Below are 15,923 nucleotides of genomic sequence, written 5' to 3'. Positions count from 1 at the left end.
CAGCTTTTGGAAGTAACCAGGGTTAGCAAATCTCCATTCGGGCTGCTATGAAGTTCAATCTATCTACTTATTTTCCTTTGTTACTTGTGTTCTTGGCATTCTAAGAACCATTTTCAAATTCAATATCATGAACATTTATTCCTATGTTGTCTTCTAAAAGTTTTTTTAAGACTTTATTTTTTTATAATAGTTCTAGGTTCACAGAAAATTTGGGTGGAATATACAAAAATTTCCTATAAACTCCCTACCTCCACATAGATCTGCTAAAGTGGGCTTTGGCAGCCCGAGTCATCCAGCGTGAGCTAGAAGAGACGTCTCTATGATCAATTAAACATAGAGTGGGTCCTCTCTTCCCCGCCTGGCGGACGTGCACACGAGCTGTAATTGCAGCACTGGAAAGATGGCGGAGGAAGAGTAAGTGTTTGCGTCTTTGAGTTTTTCGAGGGGAGAGGGAACTTGAATATCCGATGCCATCCACGGTGTTTATGCTGTGCTGTTAGGAAGGAAGGCACGTGTGGACTGTAGGAAGAGAAAACAAAAGGCTTCAGATTACAGAGAGTAGGAGTGAGGTCCTGTAGGGCTGGGGCTAGCGGAGGGGGCCGCGTTAGTTCTGGTTACCTAGAACAGCGAGGATTGATTTTCAGGCAGGCGGTTAGGAAACACAGGTATGAAGGGGACAGCAGCTGAAGAGTGCCAGAGTTGAGTTCACCCAGCCTGACTTTCATTATTTGCCCTGTAAGTAGACTTCCACTCGCCCCAACCCCACGGGTTCTTTCTAGGATCTCATCGCTGTGAGTTGATGAAAGCCTATGGTAGTAAAAGTTCTGTTGTAATCGAACCAAGAGGTTCTTGAGATTTTAAGGCTTTGGATACGAGTGAATGTTAGGGCTTCATTTTGAATATTAGTGAGAAACCATCGGTTTTAGGAGAAACTCGGTGCTCAGAAGTTTGAAGGCAGCAGTGTTCCCAGGAGTTTGTAGAGTGGTTTGGAAACCCATTGAACTTTCATTTCCTAAATGTTATTATCACTGATCAATTTTCTCTATTAGGCAAAGAAAAAAGATCCCTTTGGTTCCAGAAAATCTCCTGAAAAAGAGGAAGGCTTATCAGGCCCTCAAAGCTACCCAGGCAAAGCAGGCACTTTTGGCAAAGAAGGAGGTAATATTGGGGAACCAGGAGGACGGTGTTAGAATTTGTATTGCGTGAACTAGATTTGGTATTGTCAAGCCTCTCTCCCAGTTTTGTTTTTAATGTTTTTGTGGTTTGGGGTTTTTTTAGTTGTAGTTGGATACAATACTTTTATGTATTTGTATGTGGTGCTGAGGATGGAACCCAGTGGCTTGCAAGTGCTAGGTAGGCACTCTGAGCCACAACCCCAGCTCCCCCCTCCCCAGTTTTTTAATATACAAGGTATCTGGTTTGTGTCTTCACTTAGCAAAGATTTGTCCAACATCTGTGCAAGCAAAACTCTGGAATGCAGCTTAAGAAAAAAGTGGAGTGTGAAGTGGAAAGTGCTCCTTCTAGATTCATATTGAATGATTTTATTTTAGAGAACAAACCTGGCAAAAAGTGTATACAACAGCTTTTGTTGTTTACTAAATGTGTGGTGTTTTTTGTTTGTTTGGGTACCAGAGCAAAAACCAGGAGCATTTAACCATTGAACAACATCCCCACCCTTTTTTTTTTTTTTTTTTTTTTTGGTGGTGTTGGGAATTGAACCCAGGGCCTTGTGCATGTGAGGCAAGCATTCTAACCAACTAAGCTATATCCCCAGCCCTTTATTTTTATTTTGAGACAGGGTCTTGCTAAGTTGCTGAGGCTGGACTTTAACTTAGGATCTTCCTGCTTCAGCTGGGATTAGAGGCATGTACCACCATGCCCAGCCACTAAATGTCTCTGAATATATGTGTATTTTGGAGACAAGGAAACAAATGCTCAGTTTGTACCTAACATAATGTTGGTAAACATTGGTTAACAGCATGTAAACTAATTTTTTGTTTGAGTATAAGGAACTTCTCTAAATAGCCAGGTGCTGTGGAGCTTCTCTTTCATTCTGTCAATTCAGGAACCTGAGGCAGGAGAATCTCAATTTTAAGAATCAGCCTCAGCAACTTAGCAAGACCCAGTCTCAAGTAAAAAATTTAAAAGGCTGAGGGATGTCACTTTATAGCAAAACACCCCCCAGTGAAATCCCAGTGCCAAAAAAAGAAAGGAACTTCTCCCAGTAATTCTAGAATTTTCTCAACTCCCTGTACTTGGGTTTTTCATTTTTCATTGTATAACAGTCAGCTAGGTGTGGTGGCATATGCCTGAAATCCCAGTCAATTGGGAGACTCAGGCAGGAAGATCACAAGTTTGAGGCTGGCCTGAGCAACATAGCAATACCCTGTTTAAAAAAGATATAGAAATATGCTTATTTGCTTTCCTTTGAAGAACATGAAACTCATGAATTACTGTTTTGGAATTAAAGATGAGTGTAGGCACAGAGTGGTGATGATGGTCTGTCTTCTCTGGAACAGAGAAAAGGAAAAGAATTCAGATTTAAGCGACTGGAATCATTCCTACATGATTCTTGGCGGCAGAAACGTGACGACGTGCGCATCAGACGACTAGAAGTGAAACCTCATGCTTTGGAAGTACCTGATAAACATTCCTTGGCCTTTGTTGTACGCATCCAAAGGTATAGTACTGGTGTCTTTTCAGATTCCCTGAGGTTGGGAGTTCTTTTAGGTCCCTTTCTAGGGAGATACAAAGATAGTAAGGGCCTAAGCCACTATGGAAAATTATGCAAAGAATTCAGGGATGAACCCAACAAATATGGTCTTTGTCTGCAACATTAGGAAAATAGATTTACTAATAGTGTTATTAGAGTAAATTGCAGGATTGGAGATGGTGCTTGAGGACACTTTCTCTAAAGCAAGAACTTAAATCTGCAACTGGAAAGACATGGATGGCATTCACCAGTGTTGGGAAATGGCTTTCCAGCCATATATATAATGTTCTGAAATGAAGGGATTGAGACATCTTTCTAGGAACTAAAGCAAGGCTGAGTGGATGGAGCATATTTGATGCTATAAAGAAACTTATACATTCAATGGTATTTCCCTTATGTCCCTACCCTTACATACAATAGTGTACTTCTTACTGTGGAGTCTGTGAGTTTTAAATATTTACAAGCTCTGTCTTTAACCCTCCTACCATGGCCTATAATCACTTTCATGACTGGATTTCTATGCAATCTCAGATCTGACCTGTAGGCTGCCTCTAGTAATGGTCAGAGATAAAACAGGTCATCTCCTTTTTGCTCAAAATTTTCAGTAGCTTTTGCTGCCCATAGAACAAGTCTAAGTTCCTTAGCCAGACATGCAAAATCCTATGTACTCCTTTCTTCACAAATTCATGGACCATCTCTGTTGTTCCATAGCACCTTAGGCACTGTTCCACATAACAGGAAAACCATCAATTTATAAACCATCTTCCACTAAACTGAACTCTCCCACCAACTTGGAAGGCTGAAGCACGAGCATCACAAGCACAATGCCAGCCTCAGCAACTTAGCAAGGCCCTGTCTCAAAATAAATATAGGGGGCTGGGGTTATGGCTCAGTGGTAGAATGTTAACCTGCAACATGTGAGGCACTGACTTCATGCCTCAGCACCACATTAAAAAAAATAATAACAAAAGTTATAAAAATAAATATAGGGCTGGGGATATAGCCCAGTGGTAAAGTGCCCCTGGATTCAATCCCCAGAACGGACAGACATACGTACATACGTACATACGTACATACATACATACATACATAAGCAAACAAACTGAGAACTTTAAGGCATGGTCTCTTTCCTCTGCCAGTGTGGTGGCACTGATTTCATAAGTGCTTACTGAAGTGACATAAACTGTAGAGGGTCTGATTTCTGTTACCATTTGTTTCAGGATTGATGGGGTGAGTTTACTGGTGCAGAGGACCATTGCAAGACTTCGTCTGAAGAAAATATTTAGTGGTGTCTTTGTTAAAGTCACCCCCAAAAGCCTAAAAATGCTACGGATAGTAGAACCTTACGTGACCTGGGGGTAAGTAAGGTTTTCTCTGTGAATTCACAATAGCTTGTATTTCAGTGTATGAGTGTGCACAAGATATTACTTTCATGTTACTATGTTGGACATTGAGTGTGATCATAGTCACCAGAAATCAAGAACTTTGGCACATAGGACAGGCCGAGGGAGGAGATCAGTGATGCTAATAATGGTCTGACATTACCATATCAGGGCTTAGGCTGAGTAAGATGAATAAAAGAGCTGGATACAGTGGCACATGACAGTAGACAGGGAGGATGATTTCAAATTGAAGCCAGCCTGGGCAAATTAGTGAAATCCTATCACTAATTTTAAAAAGGGGTAGGGATGTTGACTCAGTTGTTAGGCACTTGCCTAGCATGCAGAGGCCCTGGGTTTAATCCCCAGAACCCACCCCCCCGCCAAAAAAAAAAAAAGAGAGACAGAGAGACCACTTGGAGTCTTGAAACTGAACTAGTAGCACTGCTTATAGTATTCCTCAAACATTAAAATCCAACAGAAAGGTAGTGAATACTTTAATTCCAGATACTTGAGAGGATTGTGAGTTTGAGGCCAGCTTGGGAGAACAGTGAGAACTGGTTTCAAAAACAAAATAAGCTGTACGACACTGTACCACCTGTAATCCCAGCAGCTGGGAGGCTGAGAGAGAAAAGAGTCACGAGTTCAAACTAGCCTCAGCAAAAATGAGGTGCTAAACAACCCGGTTAGACCCTATCTCTAATACAAAATAGGGCTGAGGATGTGGCTCAGTGGTCAAGTGCCCCTGAATTCAATCCTGGTACCAATAAAATAAAATAAAACCCCCAAAAGGCTTAGGTTTAATTTCTAACTCTTGCACCATCTTGAGTAAACTGTAAGCCAGGTAGTGGTTTTGTTTTATCTGGGTGTTTTTATCACCCACTCCACTTTCTACCAGGTATACACTACTAGTGAGCTGCACCTACAGCCCTGTAGAGAGAGTGGAGAGAGAGAGAGAATTTTTTTTTAATATTTATTTTTAGTTTTTCGGCAGGCACAACATCTTTGTTTGTATGTGGTGCTGAGGATCGAACCTGGGCTGCACGCATGCCAGGCGAGCGCGCTACCGCTTGAGCCACATCCCCAGCCCAAACCCTGTCTTTTTTTTTTTTTTTTTTTTAATACCTTCATTTCATTTATTTATTTTCATGTGGTGCTGAGAATGAAACCCAGTGCCTCATACATATAAGGCAAGCACTCTGCCACTAAGCCACAATCCTAGCCACCCCGCCCCCTTTATTTTGAGGCAGGATCTTGCTAGGTTGCTCAGGCTGACTTTGTAATGATCCTGCCTCAGCCTCCTGAGTAGCTGGGATTATAGGCATGTGCTGTTGCACCTTGCTGGAAACAATTTTTTTGTTTGATGAACACCTATATCTATAAATTTAAATTTCTGGTTTCCCTTTCCTAGCCAGGGCTACTCTGGTTAGTTGTTTTGTTGTTGTTTTTGTTTATTTGGTTTTACTTTTTTTTTTTTTAATTCTAATTAGTTATACGTGACAATAGAATGCATTTTGACATATTGTACACAAATGGAACACAACTTCTCATTCCACTGGCTATACTTGGTGCAGAGTCACTCCAGTAGTGTAATCATACCTGTATATAGAGTAATAATGTCTCTCATTCTACCGTCCTTCCCATCCCCACAGCCCCATTCCTCCCCTCACTCACCTGCACAAACCAAAGTTCATTCATTCTTCTCTACCCCCTCACCCCCCACCCTGCCCTGCCCCACCCCACTATGGATCAGCATCTGCTTCTCGGAAAACATTAAGCTTTTGTTTTTTGGGGTTTGCCTTGTTTCACTTAGCATGATATTTTCTAGTTCCATCCATTTACTTGCAAATGCTATCATTTCATGTTTTAAGGTGGAGTAATATTCTGTTGTGTATGTGTACCACATTTTCTTTATCCATTCATCTGTTGAAGGGCATCTAGGTTGGTTCCATAGTTTAGCTATTGTGAATTGAGCTGCTGTAAGCATTGATGTGGCTGCATTACTATAGTATGCTGATTTTAAGTCCTTCGGGTATAGACTAAAGAGTGGGATAGCTGGGTCAAATGGTGGTATCATTCCAAGTTTTCTAAGGAATCTCCAAACTGCTTTTCAGATTGGTTGCACCAGTTTGCAGTCCTACCAGCAATGTATGAGTCTACCTTTTTCCCCACATCCTTGCCAACATTTATTATTGCTTGTATTTTTTTTTTAATTCCTTTTTTAAAATTTATTTTTTACATACATGACAATAGTGGAATGTCTTACACTCATTATTACCCATTTACAGCACAATTTTTCAAAGTATATAATATAAAGTATGTTCACACCAAAATTATGCCATTATACATGTACTGCTTGTATTCTTGATAATTGCCATTTTGACTGGAGTGAAATGAAATCTTAAGAGTACTTTTGACTTGCATTTCTGTAATTGCTAGAGATGTTGAACATTTTTTCATACATTTGTTGATTTTGTACTTTTTATATTTCTTCTTCTGTTAAGTATTTGTTCAGTTCCTTAGCCTATTTATTGATTGGGTTATTTGTTTTAAGTTTTTTGAGTTCTTTATTTATCCTGGAGATTAGTGCTCTGCCATTCTGGTTTTTTATCCCCTCCTTCATTTGTGTATTCACAAGCATTTCAGCCTCTGATGATAAAATACTTCCTGGTGAGGGGATAGGCAGGATCACTTCTCCCACCTTTTCTTCTCAGACTGCAGAACTGAGTAGCCACTGTAATGCAGTATGCCAGGTGCCAGTTAAGGCTGTGCTTTATTCTGCCTCACATAGATTTCCAAATCTGAAGTCTGTCCGGGAACTCATCTTGAAACGCGGACAAGCAAGGGTCAAGAATAAGATCATCCCCCTGACAGACAACACAATGATTGAGGAGCATCTGGGTGAGTGCTGCAGTTTAAGGATCAGTGGGAGCAAAAAGCAAGCATCTTCAGTGGCTTTGATTTGGGGGTCCTAACAACATGCCAGGGTGCCCAGCTCTGGCATATAAAAGCTTGGTATATGCTGAACAAATGGTGAATAAAGGAATATATGCCTTTATGTATTTTAGGGAAGTTTGATGTCATTTGTCTGGAAGACCTCATTCATGAAATTGCCTTCCCGGGGAAGCATTTTTGGGAGATCTCTGGATTCTTGTGCCCTTTCCACCTCTCTGTTGCTCGTCATGCTACCAAAAATAGAGTGGGTTTCCTCAAGGAGATGGGCTTACCTGGCTATCGGGGTGAACGCATCAATCAGCTCATCCGCCAGCTGAACTAAACCCAGGTGAGGCAGGGCTGAAAACTGCTCTAGGTCTGACTTTTAGTGAGCCATGCTTTGTCACTTGGTAGAGGTCTTGCCTAGCATGCATAAAGCCTTGGGTTTAGTCCCCAGGGCCACATACACAAAAAATTACAGGCTAGAAAACTTCTCTCTTGCTGTGGTTGTTTAACTGAAGTAGGGAGAAACTAATTCAAAAAAGAACTTTTTCTTTCTAATTATTTTATTGGTGCATTATTATAGTTGTTACCAAAAGATTTTTTAAAATATTTTTATTAGTTGTTCATGGACCTTTATTTTATTTACTTATTTATATGTGGTGCTGAGAATCAAACCCAGTTCCTTGCACATGCTAGACAAGCACTCTACCACTGAGCCACAACCCCGGCCCCCAAAAGATTTTGAAGATTTAAGTCATCTGTTATTGTTTAATCTTTTTTTTTAAGTTGTTGATGGACCTTTATTTTATTCATTTATTAATATTTGGTTCTGAGAATCAAATCCAGTGCCTCACACATGCTAGGCAAGAGCTCTACTACTGAGCCATAACCCCAGCCCAAGTCATTTGTTTTGTGGAAGGAATCTTAACTGTTTGAAAATGCTTTTTATTGCTGCAGATATTACTATTAGGTGTCAGATTTCAGTGAATTTGTATTGATGCAGTTGTATTTTTCTCCCTCAGAATATCTGAAAACAGTGTATCAGAAGCATGTGTTCTGTTGGTTGGAATTGTTGTCAAGTATCTTCACAGAAGATTATTTTCTGCCTTCAGAAACTGGAAGGAAGGAATTGGGGAAGAGACAGTAGGTTATGATCATGGCAGGCACCTCTCATCACAGCCCAGTTCCAAGGAAAATTGTTTTCCACGTTGACCACCTCTGCTCTGCGGTTTAATATTGGTGAATGAATAACCCAGGCATGTGTACAAGTCTCCCTAAGCCTCTTGCAGCAGTGGACCAAGTCCAGGAGCATACTTGAATCTAGAGGTCCCAAGAGCCTTGTTTTGAAAAGACTTAAAATACTTGGGAAGAAAGCACAAAAACCAAGTACTCGTATGTCTCTGTTGTTCTGCCTGACAGTTTTTTGAACTATCATACTTGCCTTGGCTCTAAGGTATGGGGAGCTTTTCTATCCTATCCTGCAACAGACTTAAGTTCCCTTCACTAGCTCAGAGGTTGAGAAAGGAAGAACCTTTCACCCTGAACACAACGTACTCAAAATTTTGCTTAGAATTTCAGGGTGTTCATAGACCCTTCTCTTTCAGGATTTACACATCTTCTCTGAGGAAGTCTTGTTCTTATTAGCATGTGGTCACTCAGGCCGTGATCTTGCTAGTCTTCTGGTTCCATGACTTGCAGAATACCAAAGTTCACCCAGCCAATTGTGTTTCTATAAAGAATACAGTGGCAGGCCAGGTGCAATGGCACACACCTGTAATTTCAACAACTCAGGAGGCTGAGGCAGGAGGATTGCAAATTTGAGGCCAGCCTCAGTAATTTAGTAAGATCCTGTCTCAAAAATGTAAAAAAAGTGTGTGGGGGGATGTAGCTTAGTGATAAAGCACCCCTGGGTTCAATCTTCAGTGCCAAAAAAAGAATAGAGTGACGGATTTTTCATTTTCTATGTCATCTATAATTACATTACTGCCTATTTTCTCCCCTGGGATTTAGGATGCAATTTCCAGGTTTTCCTGATCAGCATTCTGCTTAAAATCCAGATTAGGAAGAAGGGAGCCATTTTCTTGTTTTGGCATGAATGAAATTAGCACTATTTTGACTTTTTTAGGACCCAGGCAGGCAACTCAGTTGGATTTTTTTCCCCCTTATTCTGGACTTAGGAAGTATTGTCCTTTATCTTTCTAGTAATGAGGGAGATCAACAAAGCTTCTAGGGATGCTAATCCTTAAAAAAGTGGATACTATTTATCTTCATCAGTGTCTACCTTAAAAGTGGTACTTCCCTCTATTCCCTCTTGATTGTTTTAGTGTTGCATTCCACAACTAAACACTCAAGGTCACTCCAGGTGAACTGGGCTGACAAATAATCACACAGCAGAAATGCCTTTTTAGGAGTCTGAGGAAAGTGAGCGAGGAGCATGTGCTGAACCCTTTTATTGGGGATAAACAATTCAAATGAGGCAAGGGATCAGGTTTCAGGGAAGGTTAAGTCTAGCTTTGTGATGTCTGCTCTTGGCATATTGACTGACTTTTGGGAAGGCCATGCCCATCTCATGAACTGTGTGGGTGTTTAGAACCACACAAGATAAACAAAACAGCTCCTCAGGGAAAAACCCTCAGAGCCCAACTGCCACCACCGGCTTCCCACAAGCCACAGGCACCAACCCAGCCTCTTCCTCCCACAATCCTCCTGCTCTTGAGGCCAATTGGCTGGGTCGCATGGGCGGAGCCAAAAAAGTCCCCCAATGAGCAGCTCTGTGGTCTGAAAGGGCAGGGAAATGTGGGGATCATGGCAGAACAAGTAAAAAGACCAGAGTGAGGCCCTCCCAGAGAAGCAACATCAGCTCAGTCCACTTTGTGCGCTCAATGCTCAATAGTTCACACACACACAGCCATGGCTGGCTTGCCACATCCCACATTTTTATCACTCAGGGCTAAAGGGCACTTAGTTCCCATATGGCAGCTCCCAACACTTCAGCTTACCATCTAAGAGCCCAGTTAAACTGAGAACATGCTTAACCATGTTCCTTTGGGATCAGCTCTGCAGCAGTTTTGGCTCTTAAAACCCTCGAGTACAGCTATGAAAATTGAGTGAAAGGGATAGGAATGCCTTAAAATGTGCCAGGTTATGAGGTAATTAATTGGGTTTGGTTCCAGAGTTTAACCTGCCAGAAACAGATATTATTATAAATGTTACTTTTTAATATTGGAGAGCATTGTGAAATCGGATTATTTTTAAATAATGTATTGCAAAGTCATGGAGAAATAGGTGTAGGAAGGGAAGCCTTGGATTTATATCCCAGATCTCTTACTAAATATGGAAACAGGCTGGGCTATAGCTCAGTGGTAGAGTGCTTGCCTAATATGCGCGAGGCCCTAGGTTTAGTCTGCAGCACTGCAAAAATAGAGCTGATATCCTCTAGCTTGTTTGCCTCGCATGGTTGTTAAAACAAAAATGTTGTAGTTGTACACAATATCTTTATTTTTATTTTTATGTGGTGCTGAGGATCAAACCCAGGGCCTCACATGTGCACGCAGGCGCTTTACCACTGAGCCCCAGCCCCAACAAAAATGGTTTTAAATTTATAATCCTACATGAATAAACAGTTGTCATAAATTGTGCCCTTACCTCTGTGATTCATGCTGTAACATTACTGAGCAAGTTGTGGGACTATATTTCAGGGAAAACCTGTATTGTCTAACCATGATATGCTACTATGGGCTTTGAGCCCTCCTGTTTCTTTGTTTTGCCCCTTTTGAGACAGTCTCACTAAATTGTCGAGGCCAGCCTCAAATTTTGAATCCTCAGGCTTCCCAAGTTACTGGAATTAGGTTTGTGCCCCACACATGTCCTCTTCAGAAGGTGATTCTGTGAACTTTTCCTCTGCTATAATCCTCTAGCCCCTTACCTGACCCAGCTGGCTCTAAGAACCAAGGTTTTGTTTTTAATGCTTTGGAGTTATATTTAGTATTCTTCAAAGTAATTCTGAGGCCAAGTTTTATCATCAATTTTAATTGCCCTCTGGAAAATGAGTGTCACTTTAATTATTCTGTTACTACAAGAATAACGGGATCAGGTTCTGCACGTTACTAACAGGTCAGACCCATTAGTGTTTTCAGGTGCTGGGATAAGCACCCTGGCCCTTGCAGGAGCTAGGCAGGGGCTCTGCAAGTGAGCTATACAGCCACCCACACCCTACCCCCTTTGGTATTTTGGAACTGAAAACAGCGTCGCAGGTAGTAAAGTAGGAGACTTGAGCCGACAAAATTTTTTAGAACTGATAAACATGGTCCAGAAATACCAATACAGAGCAACCAACCCCTACGAGGCTCCTGAGAGAATCAGGTCCAGCTGAGACAGGTCAGGGCTTTGTTGGGAATCCAGGGTCGCAAGTTCGTGCCAGGCGCAGGCCCCAGCTGCAAAGGACCTCGAGTCACAGACGCCTGCCGAGTCACAGTCTCCGCCGAGCTGGGCTTTTCCGGGGCCGTTCTTCTACCCGAGGGTCTGCGAAGCGGATGGCAGGGGCTCCGGGGCCGCGGTGGCTCTGGTAGAGTTTGCGGAACCCGCGGCTTCCCAGGGCTTGGGCCTCCGCGGGAGCTGGGACGCCGTGGGGTCGCCGTGAGTCGCCGTGATGTGGCGTTTCTCCAGGCCCGGAAGCTCCCGGCCGTTCTGAACCAGATAGAAGAGCTGCGCCAGGGTCACCGAGGCCGGGGCTGCTTCAGCAGGTTGGCGGGGTCTGCCACAGCTGCCCGAACTGCCACGCCGCTCCATCCTCGGCCACGAACCCTGGTTACAGTAACAAGAAAGCACTTCCGGGTGTGGTGGGTGCAACCACCATGGGCGGAAACGAAGGGGAGGACTTCGTAGACCACACCAAGCTGCCAAGACGGGCGGGGTGGGGGCACTGGGGAACGCTGACCAATTCCGCGCAGAAACGTTTCAAACGCAAAATTTTAGCGCACCCCGGAGTCCTCAACGTGTAATGTATTTCAGAATAAAAAGTAAAAGACGCACCAAAATTTGAAGGCTTGCCCAGAATGGAACGTGCAATCGGACACATCCCTGCAAAGATGCAGAGGCACCACGCACACGCAGGCGCGCTTCGCTTCCTTTTCTTTTTGCAGTGGTGATATTTGTTTTGTTTTGCAGAGCTTCTTGCGTGTCTGGCAAGCCTCTACAACTGAGCTACACCTCCAACCCCTAGTGAATTTTTTAATCTGAGGATTGTGGGGACCCCCGAATTTGTAGCAGACGAATGGGTGACTTAGGGACTCTAAATTTACAGCTGGCACCTGAAGTAAAAGCTGCCTTGTTGGGAACAGTGCCTTTTAACTTGCAGGCTCTTCACTAACTGGATGGTGAGTGCCAGGAATTGCCGCACACCATTTGGTATTTAACAGAATACTGAATGAAGTGGGAACTCAGCCCTCTCTCTGTGGCCAGGGTCAGTTGCCTGGGCAAACTCCTGCTGTTCTTGCCTCAGAATTCCTTCCTCACTCAGGTTCACTTTCTTCCTCAGAAGAGGTCATGGCTCCGCTCCCACCACCCTTACTTAGAAGCTCTGGTTTTCTGCTTCCTTATTACCATATGTCTACTAATCGAGTGCAGGATGGTCACATCTCCGTGAGGTTAAAACTAACCTCGGGTGTCCTTGAAGGCACAATAAATATGGAATTTGCTCAAAGATAAGGAGAGTACAATATATGAGTTTGGGAAATGGGAGTCATCTCAGCATTATCATACTTTCATTTTGTCCCCAAGCAGGACAAGGCAACGAATTATGGATTATCAGGAGGGACCTCAAACACCACTAGTGCAACCCCCCTTAATACAATAAACTAAGCCCAGGAAAGGAATAACCGAGCTGGGTTTGGATCATAAGCCTCCTGACTTTTAACCCGGTGCTGTCTCCGTGTAACAGCTGCATCTTCCTTGTTGGGGCCCAGCGGCCCCTGTCCTGTGGACAGTCATCCATGTGCATGAAGAAGGCAGGGAAACAAAACAAATATAATTGAGCTGGGTGCAATGACGCACACCTATAATCCCAGCAGGTCCGGAGGCTGAGGCAGAAGAATCAAGAGTTCAAAGCAAGCCTCAGCAAAAGTGTGGAGCACCCCTGAGTTCAATCCTGGGTGAAAAAAAAAAAAAAAAAAAAAAAACAAGGATAACTGAATAAAGCAAAGACGGAGACACAGATAAACCTCATCCAGGTGTGTCCAGAGCCTTTCTATGTATCAACCAAGACCACAAAGGCTTAGATGTTATTTCAGCAGAAAGTAGCAAGCAGAGGCATCAACCTCCATGATTTAATATTTTTCTTTTTTGGTCCTGGCAATCAAACCCAGAGTTTTGCACATGCTAGACAAGCACTACCACTGAGCTACATCCCCAGTCTCATGATTTATTTATTTTTTATAGACACAATATCATTATTTATTTTTATGTGGTGCTGAAGATTGAACCCAGTGCCTCACACATAGAAGGCAAACGCTCTACTACTGAGCTACAGCCCAGCCCCCCCATGATTTATTTATATTTATTGTTATTATACTTTAAAAAAAATTTTTTTGTAGTTGTAGATGGAAAGCATGCCTCCATTCCATTTGTTTATTTTTATGTGGTGCTGAGGATTGAACCTAGTGCCTCACACATGCCAGGCAAGCACTATGCCACTGAGCCACATCCCCAGCCCCCAGCCCCTATTTTTATTTATTATTATTCTAGGGACTGTGTTCAATGATCCTCAGCACAGGGAGAAAAGGAAAAATCTATCACAGAAGGAAATGCCTTTCTGCTCCCTTGTTGTACCTTAGTTCATCCTTCAAAGGCTTTCCCTCAATGAGCCCGCAATTTCCCACAATCCCTGGCTCATCTCACTATGACCACAAACCTCTAATCTTACTCTAATCTATCTACATGTGCTTAGACCAGCACCTGTAAAGACCTAGGGGTGACTGTCAGCTGAAGTCAGAATGTGTCCTCTAAAGCTCATGTGCTTGAAAATCATCAATGCAACGGTTTTGAGAGATAGGACTTTTAAGATTTGATTAGCCCTCATGAATGGATTTATCCTGTTATCAGGAGAGTGGTTCATTATGCAAGAGTCTTTTTTTATTAATTTATATCTGGATGCTGGTCATGAAAATGAGTTCAGGTCTCTACCCTGTTATGATGCAACAAGAAGACCCTCACAGATGCAGCCCCTTGATCTTGGACTTCCCAGCCTCCAGAATTATTTTTTAATTTATATCTTTATTTTTATGTGGTGCTGAGGATCAAACCCAGGACCTCACGCATGAGAGGCAAGCGCTCTACTACGGAGTTACAACCCCCAGCCTCCAGCTCCCAACCTCCAGAATTATAAGAAGCAATTTTTTTTCTTTATAAATTGCCTAACCTCACCTATAGGTGGTGCTCACCTATAATCCCAGCAGCTCAAGAGGCTGAGACTTGAAGATCACTAGTTCAAAGCAAGCCTCAGCAAAAATGAGGCACTAAGCAACTCAGTGAGACTCTTTCTATAAATAAAATACAAAACAGGGCTAGGGATGTGACTCAGTGGTTGAGTGCCCCTAAGATCAACCCCCAGTAACCCCCCCAAAAAAATTACCTAGTCTCGGAATTCTGTTAAAGCAGCACAAAACAGAATAAGACACTGACTGATTGAGTGGGTTTGTTTTGTTTTGATTTGATTTGCAGTGCTGGGGATTGAACCCAGGGGCATTCTACCACTGAGCTACATCCCCAGCCCTTTTTATTTTCTATTTTGAGACAAGGCCTCTCTAAGTTGCTGAGACTGGCCTTAAACTTGAGATCCTGCCTCTGCCTGAGATGTATCACCATGGCAGGCCAGATATTTTCTTATAATAGATTCAAGTGGGCTGGGGTTGTGGCTCAGTGGTAAAGCACTTGCCTCATATGTGTGAGGCACTGGGTTTGAATCTCAGTATCGCATATAAATAAATGAATAAAATAAAGGTCCTTCAACAACTGAAAAAATGTTTAAAAAATATAATAGATTCAAGTGCAGATTCAAGTCATGACTGAATGCAACTCCAAGCAAGCTTGATGGAGAGCATTTGGCCATACACAGTGCCAAGTGCTGGCATACAGATCCCCAGTCTCAGGGGCTCACAGCCTACCAAGGGAAAACATTACAGAAGTAAGTCATTATGATGATTATGATCTACATACCTCATAGAATTTATTAAATAAATAATACAGTGCAATACTGAGTGTGGTAACAGTGTTATATGCCAAGCGAAATAAGGGGCTCATACATTATACCGGTTTTAAGGTGTATTTGATTTTCTCCACACACAAAATGTTCTTATGGTCACTTCCTAGCCTGTAGGGCTGGCCCAAGTCTGACTTGGAAGCCAGACCAAGCCCCAGTCCTATTCCACTTCTAAGCTGTGAGATTTGGGGCATGTTCTCCCACTTATCTCCGCTTCACTTTTCCTATCTGCAAAATGAGTGGGATAATGGCATCTCCCCCGTAGGACTGTCCGCTGGGTAATTGGGATAATGAGTGATGTTCAACAAAGGCAGTTATTAAGATCCTTCTCAGAGGGGCAATTAAACCAGTCTCCTCCTTGGCCCCCTCAGGCCCTCTCTACCCTTGCCCATTCAGCCTCCTGGATACCAGCATCCTCAGGTGCCTTCAGTAGGCTCATTGCCCCCTGGTTTGGAGGCTTGGGGGGTTGGCCAAGGGGAGGGGGAGAGCAATAGAAGGAGGGAGGAGAAAGATGCCAGTGTATTTCTTCCTCAGTTTCCCTCCCTGCAGGGTCACCATGGGCAGCAGGGTCCTCCGCAGTCACTGCTTCCTCCCCTCACTCCTTCAGGCAAGTTTCTAGACCCAGACATTACACTCTTAG

General features: G+C 43.0%; 1 protein-coding gene across 1 annotated transcript; it reads left to right on the top strand.

The window, feature by feature from the left end:
* The first annotated feature begins 352 nt into the window (after positions 1 to 352).
* On the top strand, positions 353 to 10,662 carry Rpl7l1 (ribosomal protein L7 like 1). Its single transcript, XM_076858721.1, has 7 exons — positions 353 to 414; positions 1,050 to 1,158; positions 2,520 to 2,680; positions 3,934 to 4,071; positions 6,884 to 6,993; positions 7,161 to 7,375; positions 8,052 to 10,662. Exons 1-6 carry the CDS (start codon positions 401 to 403, stop codon positions 7,367 to 7,369), a joined length of 741 nt encoding a protein of 246 aa, XP_076714836.1. The 5' UTR covers positions 353 to 400; the 3' UTR covers positions 7,370 to 7,375; positions 8,052 to 10,662.
* Positions 10,663 to 15,923: the final 5,261 nt, after the last annotated feature.

The sequence above is a fragment of the Callospermophilus lateralis genome, chromosome 6 (assembly GCF_048772815.1).
Source record: "Callospermophilus lateralis isolate mCalLat2 chromosome 6, mCalLat2.hap1, whole genome shotgun sequence".
Lineage (NCBI taxonomy): Eukaryota > Metazoa > Chordata > Mammalia > Rodentia > Sciuridae > Callospermophilus > Callospermophilus lateralis.
The sequence above is the reverse complement of the archived record's forward strand: the minus strand, read 5'-3'. Positions and strand labels throughout refer to the sequence as shown.

Bases quoted from the DNA above. Each gene is read 5' to 3' on its own strand.
- Rpl7l1 (XM_076858721.1), top strand. The intron at 1,159-2,519 runs GTAATATTGGGG...TCTCTGGAACAG, and splicing joins CACTTTTGGCAAAGAAGGAG to AGAAAAGGAAAAGAATTCAG. The intron at 6,994-7,160 runs GTGAGTGCTGCA...TATGTATTTTAG, and splicing joins AATGATTGAGGAGCATCTGG to GGAAGTTTGATGTCATTTGT.